This window comes from Alosa alosa, chromosome 3 (genome assembly GCF_017589495.1).
Source record: "Alosa alosa isolate M-15738 ecotype Scorff River chromosome 3, AALO_Geno_1.1, whole genome shotgun sequence".
NCBI classification, from domain to species: domain Eukaryota; kingdom Metazoa; phylum Chordata; class Actinopteri; order Clupeiformes; family Clupeidae; genus Alosa; species Alosa alosa.
The window spans coordinates 16,372,242-16,383,807 of record NC_063191.1 but is presented as its reverse complement, the minus strand read 5'-3'; the positions used below and the strand labels follow the sequence as shown (position 1 = coordinate 16,383,807).

Here is an 11,566-nt window from a genome sequence, read left to right as displayed (position 1 = left end):
CTGTAAATAAAATATCGACCACCATTATTACTGGGGGGGGGTCATGGTGAGTGTGTGTGTGTGTGTGTGTGTGTGTGTGTCTACGTGTGTTTGTGCATGTGTGCGTGTTGGTTGGTGTGCGAGTGTGTGGGTGAATGCGTATGTGCATGGGTGTGTGTACACACACACACACACACACACCCTCACACACATGTGTATGTGTGTTTGTGAGTGACACAGAGGATGGCCCATTTTACCTCAGTGGATTAAGGTAAATTGTGCCGCTAAGAAAAACATCACTTTTACAAAAAATAAGTTCATATACCAAACTAACAGCATTATTTCTGGTAGATGCCATCAAGACAGATATTATGCATAGTTTTTTATGTGCATGTTTGTTTTTTTTATAGATTTATCATCCTTATAATAGTTTAGTTAGATTTGATATGCCAGGCTACTTACCATGCAGTTTTCTGGTGCAGTCTTGATTTGAACTATTGCCCCGCCCACCATAGCAACCATAAACAAATCAAATCACCAGAGGGGTATTCCAGAAAGGAGGTTTAACAAACACTGAGATAAAACTTAACTTCTGGGTTGTCTGAACCTGTGGCGACTAAACCCGAGCTGTCGGTTCCAAAACACCGGTTACCAGTTAGTTCAATCAACCCTTTGTTAGATAACCTAGAGTTGTGCGCGTTCACGGCGAACTTATAAAGGCATCATCTATTGAGAGTCGAAACCATGAGTGAAACCGGCGAAACGAAGAGCACCGTATTTTTCAGAGGCGGAGTAGTGAGGCTTACAAGGAGGAGAGAACTGTAATAACAATAGGCTACTTAAGCGTCTGCGTCCGAGACCTTGCTTGGCAGAGAATAGCCTAACTGACCACTGAAATGCGTTGACCTACGTTTAGGATAGCCTATTTAATGTCAAAAGCACAATTAAATAATTCAGTGGACATCACGTAGGCTATTGTATTGACTGCTTTACAGTGGTGGAATGTAACGAAGTACAAATACTTCGTTACTGTACTTAAGTAAATTTTCCACGTATTTGTACTTTACTTAAGTAAAATTTATAGTGCATACTTTTGACTTTTACTTCGTTACATTTTACAGCAATTATCTGTACTTTTACTCCGCTACATTTCTACAACACCATCGTTCCTTTTTACGATACATTTTATGATCAGTTTTCTTTTTCTCTCTGACAAACACGTTTGTTTTACCGGGGGGTTGCTACCAAAGATTCTGGAGCGCTACGTGCATTCTTAGAAACATACGCTTCTAGTCTAGACCAGGCAAAGCGTGAGCTTGTAGCCATCTGCATTCGGTAGGCTATATTCACCAGACCCATGGCTACACTGTACATGCAACTGTGTTCTGTGCCTTTCTCTGTCTGTTATCTGCAGCGTTAGGGCCTCCTCTCCGATGAGATTGCTATCTGCGGATCAGCGAAGTTACAGGCTATGCCCATGCTTCTGTCACACGTCTGATCATTTGCGGCACAAATGAATGGTAGACTATTAATGAACCGGTGGCCGGAAAAACGTAACATTTTCCAGATTAGGGAAATATTCCTTAATTGTGTGTGATTAAATAAAATGCATAGCCTACAATTGGGGGTAGTAACGTGAGCGCTCATTCAATGTCTATGCGTCTGCGCAAGTGAAACTGAACTTAATCATGAAGACACCTTTCTCAGCAACTTTTCTGTTCAATCAGCATAATTGGCATTACGATCCACCCGACGTTTCCCTTGTCTACCCCGTTAAACTTCAGGCTCTTGTGTTTTGCTGAATGATATTACTCAGCAGATCACCCTAGTAGATAACCAGAATTACAGTCTCTAGAATTGTAGGTCAGAATGTAAACTGGGCCACAGATGGTAAGCACAATTGCATTAACTTAAAACTATCTAGTCGAGTATAACCTAAAACTAGCTTAATTAAAAAATGCCACAGCCCATACTGATTTTTTTCCTTTAGAATATAGATATTAAGAGAATAAATCATTATGCAAATACTTTTACTTTTAATACTTAAAGTACATTTAAAAGCAGGTACTTTTTACTTTTACTTAAGTAGGGTTGTCATTGTGGTACTTTTACTTTTACTAAAGTAAATATTTCTCTGTGTATTTGTACTATTACTTAAATACTGAGGTTCAGTACTTCCTCCACCACTGCTGCTTTAAATGATGCTTTATTAAACTAACCTACCTTGTCACAGATTGAGTGGGCCATAGAATTCTTTGAGAATCCCAAATGTAATTTTCTATTTTAACGCAAGTTAAACTTTTACGCCTCCATCATCGGAAGGGTGAAGAATGTCGGAAGGCATGGGTAGCCTATTGGACACATTTCGGTGCACATTTGGAAAATTTAAGAAGTAATGCTGACCTGCCAGTTGGTGAAATTACACTCAAATGATCCTCGTGGGTTTGTGTCCAGGAAAACGAATGAAGTTGCGCAGGAACTGCTTTAGCGCAAGGCAAACTTTACGCACCGACCGACAGCTTGCCGATATGCTCTGCGTCTAAATTCCCTGTCGGAGAGCGATCATCGATGCACATAATTTCAAGTATTTGGAGAGAGGCAAAAAGTGTAGCCTATTGAAAAACTATTTTATCCCAAATGCCATCAGCATTCTTAACCAAACTAGTGACAACACGCATACCTGGCTGAGCTGTTGTGTAGGCCTAGTCTTTAAACTTATTTATTCATTTTCTATGTTTTCCCTTTTTTGTAGCCTACTGCACTGTATTTATATCTTCAGTGTGTCTGAGATGTTTTTGTCCATCCGATGTCTGGTGAGCCAAAGGCAAATGTCCTATGGTGTTGGCTAGCTATAATTTATTTTATTCTATTCTAATCCATGCGTAGCCTAATGTAGGGATGGAGTAGAGAATGCTTTTCAAGTAGCCTAGCCCAATTTAGGATTCAGCGGAAAAACTATAGCGCTCTTGAAAAACTCGTTTGGAAAAGAAAGGATGGGCTATCATGTGATGTCGTGGTCTTATCGCCCTCTCACGGCTAATTCCACGGATAAATATTACATGATTTTGTGTTTCTTTGTCAATCGGACCTTCTTCAAAATGAAACGTCATTGCGTGACAAGTGTAAAAATAGCGGCCTGGTTGAACATGCACTGAAATAACCGAACACAATTGAACATAACCTGAACAAAACCTACCCCTACCAGGTTAAGTTCAGAGCCTATGTTACCATAGTTACTTACATTGCCTGATCATTTTTGATCTTACTGGAACTGAAATCCCAGGTTTACCGTTTACTCTGGGTTTACATACCCAGTTAACTTCAGAGCCTATGTTACCATAGTTACTTACATAGCCTGATCATATTTGAGCGTTCTGGAACTGAAATCCCAGGTTTACCGCTAACTCTGGGTTAACATTCCCAGTTAAGCCAGTAAACCTGCTTTCTGGAATACCCCTCTGTTACTTGTCAAGCACAGTTATGACAACAGTTTGAAATCCTTTGCAGTCATTGGCTCTAAATTCCAGAGGGGCTCCCCCAAACCTTAAATGGCCCATTTTAGCTGATAGCCCATTTTACCTATCACCACCACTATTTTTCATTTGTGTAAAACTATACAGGTGGTTTTGTGTGTTTTTACTGGTTTTGTATGACTTATTCCCAAATGACACATATTTCCTTGAACTGTTGAATTTCTTACCAAACTGGATACATCTGTCTTTTATTGTAAGAAATCAACCTACTTTTTACAGACTTGATTGAATATCATAAGAGCAGCTTCAAGGCAGGACGAGTGTAATTTTGAACTTACTGAAAGTAAGTCCGGAAATGGGTGCGAACAGGTCAAGGGGAGCCACGGAACTGGGGCAGTCTGTAATGGATACACACAGAACTGAGGTGGCAGGGTAACAGGAGTGTCTGAGACCTGTGTTGGGGCTATCTAAGGTGCTAGGCTGTCCTGCCAAGTTGGGGGTATGGCTCGGAGGGTGAGACGTGGGGAAAGCGCCTAGAGTGCCAACAAGGGCCATCACTAGTAAGAAGGTGCCTGAACCCAGCTGGCGAGTGACTTGGGAGAGGAGAGGAGCAATATGAGGCCAGTTTGTATCCTCTGTGGGGCCTACAGATCCCAGCCCAGTCTGAGGCATGGACGCACTCCAAGATCAGCACTTACAACAGGGCTGTGAAATTTGTGGGCATGGATGAGTGTTGTTGGTGCAGCATGACAGCCGAAGCGTCCATGCCTCAGGGTTCCAGCATGTCACTCTGGATGGGCTGCAACAATGGGATGGGAGTGGGGTTGTGTGTGTCTGTACAAACTTGTGCGCACTGTATGTGTGCACCGCCTATGGTGTGCACACATGTACACGCATGTGCGCTTGTCTGTCTGTATCTTGTGTGCACCAAAGTCATAAAAAATGTGACAAACAACAACACTGATAAAAAAACAGACGATAGATCCAAGTACCGTATCAAATCTAATTTGTACTCTCTAACGTTACCACTATGGCAACATCACGTCATGTTCCTCAGAGCCGTATATAGAGTTTGGCCAACTCAAATCATGGGCGCCATGTTGGAGACCAACATCAGATGACTCAGCCTAACCCAATTTTAACCATTAACAGGCATATAAATGTTACTATCAATGTTTGTCAATATATAAAAAGGCCCTTACAAAAGAATGTCAGTGTATATTTATCTTTTATATCTTAAGTGAGCCTGTAAAATGTCCATTGTAGTGAATAGTAAAAAAAACACCAAATTAGGGCTGTCAATCGATTAAACGACGAGTAAGAATGAACAGGTATGATAAGGGATCATATTCCAAAAATAATTCAGTGGAAATGCATGGATTCCAGTTTCTTCCAGTAGCAGCAACTGGAATCCATGCATTTCCACTGAATTATTTTTGGACAGGGGCAGCGGCTGAAGTGCCCTTGAGCACTAACCCCTCACTGCTCCCCGAGCGCCGCCGTTAAAGCAGGCAGCTCACTGCGCCGGGATTAGTGTGTGCTTCACCTCACTGTGTGTTCACTGTGTGCTGTTTGTGTTTCACTAATTCACCGATTGGGTTAAATGCAGAGACCAAATTTCCCTCACGGGATCAAAAAAGTATATATACTTATACTTTGGAATCTAAAATGGAGATACATTGAGCCTCGTAAATGGTGTAAAACAGTGGTTTATTTGCATGGCTAGCCCGATGCCGAAGCACCACCATTGAAAAAGCTGTTGGTAGCATCGGCTAACTAGCGCCAGATTTTGGAGTGCAGGGGACAAGCCCAGATGGGCTATGAGACATACGTTCACACTCGGTATCATGTTTCAACACACTTTAGGTCAATATCACACTGGAATTCTCCTTTAATGCCAATTGGTTAGATTTTTTTTTTTGCAGTGTTTAAATTGACACGGAGGAAGCAACATTGTCTGAGTGAATTGAAACAGAAACACAGCAAGTAGTGGTGAATAAAAAGTTCCCCTGTGATGAAGTCTTGGGTCTGACATTCACCGATTCTAAATTGTAAGGAGAATATCTGCCTTAAGGAGATGATGATTGACAATCTATTGACAATGGAGAGTGTATGGAAAAGGTTAATTGATTTACGACTTCAAGCATCACTAGCAGTGAAATTGAACTAAAGTTACGTATTTCTAGATGGCTGGCATGACTGGGGCAGCTGTGGCCTACTGGTGAGTGCTTCAGACTTGGAACCGAAGGGTTGCCGATTCGATCCCCGACCAGTAGGAAAAATGTGGGCGGGGGAAGAGCACCGCTCTCCCATGCCCCCATCCACAGCTGAAGTGCCCTTGAACAAGGCACCTAACCCCTCAGTGCTCCCAGAGCGCCACTGTAGCAAGGCAGCTCACTACTCTGGGTTAGTGTGTGCTTCACCTCACTGTTTTCACTAATCTACGGATGGGATAAATGCTGAGAACAATTCCTTGCAAGTATACTTGGCCTATAAACCTGATAAAAAAAATAAAAAAATTAGATGAGTACATTTACCCCCTTCATAAACTCACTCAATATTTTTTTTAATTTCCAGTAGGACTTTATCTCTGACCATTTTCAACTCATAGGCTTTTGAAATCAAAATCCAATGGTTTTTTTTTTGGTTCAGAACCAAAAGCTTCTGTTCCTTATCAGCCAAGTGGGGATAGAAAAAAACCCTTCTATGTGACCAAGCTGCACTAGCAACAGTCATCACAATATGACCAAGCTGCACTAGCAACAGTCATCACAATGTAGAGTCAACATGAACAGCTATTCCTGTCCCGTCAGTACTAAGCAAGCAATAACTTGACTTCACGATGAAAGATGTACAGTATGCGGATTTATTACAAGTTATTACAATCCATATGATGAGATATTTCCTGAGAAATATACATTCAACATGTTTATAACTTTCCACATACATTGTGTCCTGTATCAAGTGCATTCACACAGCAATAAACAAACCAATATATCCCATGCAGCAGCATAATGAAGTATATACCATAATTATATCATATCAACATGCAAGTCCATGTAAAGTCACTTAAAAATGTCCTTTTTAGAATCAGCTTTGTCAGTTTTACTGCCATGATTTCTGTACCCATATACTGTAGACTACACTGGGAACTGGGTTATGATTTCAAATTCAAAGGTTTTGGCTAAAATCAAACGACTGCTTAATATGTCAGAATTCCGAAAAATATAGGTTACCCTGATGAGCAAGAAAAAAACAGAACTACGCTGAAGTGTAATATAGTACAAATACAAACATGACTGACAACAGTACTACAGAACCAAAAGAACCATTCACACACTTCCTGAATGCAAAATGCAGACATGCCCCATGTATGGTTTAATGAACTAACAAATCAGCATAATTTAAGTAATTAAACTGAACTTGAAGAAACCTATTGAATAACAGCAGTGATTAAAAATGAGAAAATTCTTCTTCTAATTATCTGGTCTATGCCTGTCAGCCTTGTGCAGATTTGACACAGTTGAATTTAAGCCTCCACACCCACGTCTTCACTGAAGAAGGCCTTCACCTCATTGCCTGTGGAGACGTATTTGATGCTCTCTACCTCTCCCCCATAGTTGCTGGGCTTCTGGAAGTGAATCTCCAGGTGGTCCTGCAGATCTTCCTCCTCCATGGAGTCCTGGATGCCGCTCAGAAGAATGGAGCGCTTCGGAGTGCCACAGTAGGTCTGCAGCCAAACAAAGACATGCGTCACAATATAAGGCATGTGTTTAAAGGTGTGTTTAAATAACTAGGAGTAAAAAAGGAAGGCAGTTCAGTGGACAGTACAATAATCCTATGCTCAATCTGAAATCGAAAATATGCTGTAACACTCTTTATCGCATGGTATTCTGCTACCATGTTTATTCTTCCTGAATCTATAAGGTGTCTGAAACTTGGAAATGAGGTAGAATTAAACTACTATTATAGCAACACTGTGCCTCTATAAGTGGGACCAGTAAAGTCCAAAAGAAAACAGCCCTACATCAGCAGTCTCAAAATAGCATATAGAAACTGACCTGGAACTTTTTCAGCCGATAGTTGTAAAGTGGAGCAACATCCACTATCATTTCTCTGCCAGTATCCACAGGGTACTTCCCTCTCAGAGCCAGCCTCTCAGCAACTGAAGAAACAAGAATGGTTAGTATTCCTTTTGTTTACAGAAAACTACGAAAAGAAAGTCAGAAATACAGCAAATTAATGGAGGAACCATGCAAGTTAAACTAGATCAACCTGAGTAGTTTAAAAGCATAAGATAAAACAGAAAAAATGTTTCAAGTTCAAGTTAATAACTTAGGGCTGAGCTACACCAGGCGCGTAACTCAAGCGTTCCGTTCGCGTTGCGTCTGCTGCAACAATTAGCTTTCATTATAAATCAATGGAAGTAGCTACACCAGACGTGACAGTGGGGCGTACGTTCGAAAAAAATAGACCATTCATCTAAAATGGATTTTACGCGTTGTGAACGGAGCGCTTCAGTTACCCACCTGGTGTAGCTCACACCTTAAAAACAGTATCATCTAATTTAGCTTTTTAGACCTCCTGAATTACAAGTGTTTTTCAGTTGTATGATATTAAGTTGTTGCCTTCACTATTATAAAAAAAAAAAAATTACAAAAAAAAGCAGCTGTTGAAACTGAATGAATTATGTTTAGGACATGGAATCAACATGTGTTAGGACACATTTTGTATCGTGATGTTGCAGGCCATACCCAACTCTAATAGGACATGATCATTACAATGGAGGCCTTTTCTGCACTAAATAATGCATCTGTATTGGGCATGTTATTAAGCAGACAGACTCCTGACCACACCTCCAGTGTTGAGGAAGGTGATCTCAGCAGTCCCAGATCTCTTGTCGTACGAGACCCTCTCCACTTCGCCCCCTCCGCGACTTGGCCGGGAGAAACTGATCTCCAGTCTGTCCCTCATGCGCTCCTCGGGTAGGAAAGGGGGAGCCTGAGATACCTGCACAGTCTTCTTCGAGACATTCAGGTGCACCTAAAACACACAGGTCATCTGTCAGTGCTACAGTGCAGTCTGGGTTTGTCCTCCCTGCTGCATAACTAAACCAGAGACTTTCTACACAGCACTCAAAAATATCCTCCATAGTAAGTATAAGTATATATACTCTTTTGATCCCCTGAGGGAAATTTGGTCTCTGCATTTATCCCAATCCGTGAATTAGTGAAACACACAGAACACAGTGAACACACAGTGAGGTGAAGCACACACCAATCCCGGCGCAGTGAGCTGCCTGCAACAACAGCGGCGCTCGGGGAGCAGTGAGGTGTTAGGTGCCTTGCTCAGGGGCACTTCAGCCATGCCTGCTGGTCGGGGTTCGAACTGGCAACCCTCTGGTTTCCAATCCGAAGCGCTAACCAGTAGGCCACGGCTGCCCCATCAAGATCAGAGAGATGCATGGGGTTAGTTTGTAATGCCAATATGGCAGTTGTCTACACATATCACACCCCTTCCGCGGCAAAAAAGTCAACATGTGAATACATTGTTCCAATCATGTGGTGAGTTGTGAAGACATCGTGCCAATCATGTGTCGTGATCTTGCCACTGGAGCAAGGTTGGTATTGTGAAGCCATGCGCACGCGCATTTCTGCCGAAATAGATGCCCGTCATGTGCCCAAAAAGCATTGCAATATGGCCGTCGAGTGGAGGGACTTGCCTAAAAGGAATTTGACTAAACTTTTCAGCTGGATAAAATCTGTAATACTTTTGACAGATTAACCCTTAGAACCCAGTTGACGGGCCACTGGGCCCTCTACTCGTTTAGTCTGCTTGTCTTCAGGTGCTTCAAGAGCTAACGAGCTGATGAGCTGCACCTGAGGGTAGGTGTCCCGTTAAAAGGGCTGCTGCCTCTCCCCTTCAGGAGGGCCATTCTTACTTTGGGTTTTAGACATGCAACACTGCACTCAGACACATTACAAACACACAACATCCATGCATTACTGATGACTGACTTTGACCCACCTCACACTGTTTGTTTGATTGCTATTTGGTTAATTTGGTTAATAAATCCATATTTTAGTTAAAGATCCAACCTCTCAACTCCCTCTTTTGTTGTGGCCATACCCCTGGGTCATAACCCAATTGATGCAAAATGCGTCCAAAAAAAAAAAAACACCCCCTTTCTTCTCTGTTACATTGCTCCAGACTATTCGTTGCAGCGAGATGAAACTTTTATTGTGTGACAGAGCAGAAGTGGGGATTTTCATATTTACAGTCAGTACTTCTCTGTGTTCACCTACGCACACATTACTCTCCTTTGTATTACTTGTGAACCTGTGATCGCTAGATATGGCAAGCATGTCAGATGAAAGAGAAGACACAGAGCTATCCATTGGTAGCAAGTATATTGATCATTCTGGGTTATAAAAACAGACAAAGTGACCAAAATAATAACATCATATACAGAGCTGCCAACTCTCACACATTGAGAGTGAGATTCATTCATTTGATTGGCTCAACACGCTTTTACACCAATCAAATGCGTGAGGGTTGGCAGCTCTGCATATAGTACAACCAACGGTGCACACCCATTCTCTCATTTGAATTACTCACAAACCTGTGATCGGATAGATATGCCACACATGTCAAATGAGAGAGGAGACACAGAGCTATTGTTTGATACCTAGTGCATCCTTCTGGGTTCTACAGACGAAGTGACAGCAAAATAATAACGTCATACAGCTCGACTTACCCCACGTGTGTTTTTGTGGCAAAGTATGATCATAATCCAACGCTATCATGTGTTTCTCTATGGCGGGGGTCGGCAACCTTTTTTGCCTGGAGAGCCACTTTTATTATTTATTTCATCTCATTTATTATTTTTTTAATCTCAGAAGAGCCACATAAAGACGGTTACAAGAAAAAGTTTGGATATTTAACATACAGTACACTTTTTCACACTTTCATTCAACAGAGGATTTTTAAATAGCCTACATTTTCTACTAGTTTTAATGTGCAAGTAACTTGAAATGTAAAGTGGAATGAAAGTATAATAGGCCTTAAGCTTCCCATGTAGGCTAAACACCACCCCCTATTTTTCCAGTGTCCTTTGATATGCAAAGTAACATCATAGTTAACAACACAACACTCAATTTTCGTTCATTGGTGAAATTGAACATTAGGCCTACCAGAGATTAGATTTGGTGATGGCCTTGGAGTCTGGCTGGCTCATATTCAGTGAGGTGAAGTTTCATGCAAGAATTGAGCCCATTACCATTTAAGGGTAACTCCACGCAAAACTGTCATATCCATAACGCCAACTAAATACCATGGCATTGTGTTGGCGTTATGGATGTGACAGTTTTGCGCGGAATTGCGTGAGCGCAGGAGAAAGATTTCTCACATGCAAGTGGAACCGAACAGGGTTAACACAGCAATACTAACTAGTTGCAGTGTGCGATATATATAACGGGCAGTTCATTTCGCGTTTTCAGAATCAGTCTTTGGATGGAAACTTTCCCATTTCAGCCTTGTGTTCATGCTCGCAAGCTGTGGTCGCTGACGTTTCCTTTTTGACATTTTCCTTATCTAGCCTACAGCAAGCGCACACATCAACAATAACAATTAAAGTGTCAAGTGAGGTAGAAAGTTATATAGGCTAAATTACTCAGACAGACAGACTTACAATATTACATTTTGAAAATGAACGAACTAAAAAAAAATGCATTTTAATTAAATACTCTATAATTAATTTCAAAAGCTGAGCCGCATCAGAGGGTTCAAAGAGCCGCATGCGGCTCCGGAGCCACGGGTTGCCGACCCCCGCTCTATGGCAAAGCATGTTCATAATCTGGTTTTGAGATCCTAGCAAATTCCTGCATGGTATCCAATTCAAAGCGCACACTGCATCCCAATTTGTTCGACAAAGAAACACTTTTTTGCCTTCATGGCAAGGCAGTAAAAAGAGAATGTAGAGAATCATCCTGAGTGCACACCCAGGCTTTGCACACGCAAACTCGGATCAAGTCAGGTCAGATCAGTTCGTGTCACAGATATGGAGCGCAGAAAGGTAATTTTTCATCACTAAATAAAAAATGGCATTTATTTCT

At 41.6% G+C, this 11,566-nt stretch overlaps 1 protein-coding gene across 1 annotated transcript in view; it reads right to left on the bottom strand.

Moving 5' to 3' along the window:
- Positions 1-6,304: 6,304 nt before the first annotated feature.
- Positions 6,305-11,566, bottom strand: part of nmi (N-myc (and STAT) interactor) — a 7,095-nt gene continuing 1,833 nt past the window's right edge. Inside the window, exons 5-7 of the mRNA XM_048238444.1 lie at positions 8,309-8,495; positions 7,514-7,617; positions 6,305-7,182 (exon numbers count right to left, since the gene is read on the bottom strand). Of these exons, the coding sequence (XP_048094401.1) occupies positions 6,982-7,182; positions 7,514-7,617; positions 8,309-8,495 (492 nt within the window). The 3' untranslated portion in view covers positions 6,305-6,981. The remainder of the gene's footprint in view (positions 7,183-7,513; positions 7,618-8,308; positions 8,496-11,566) is intronic.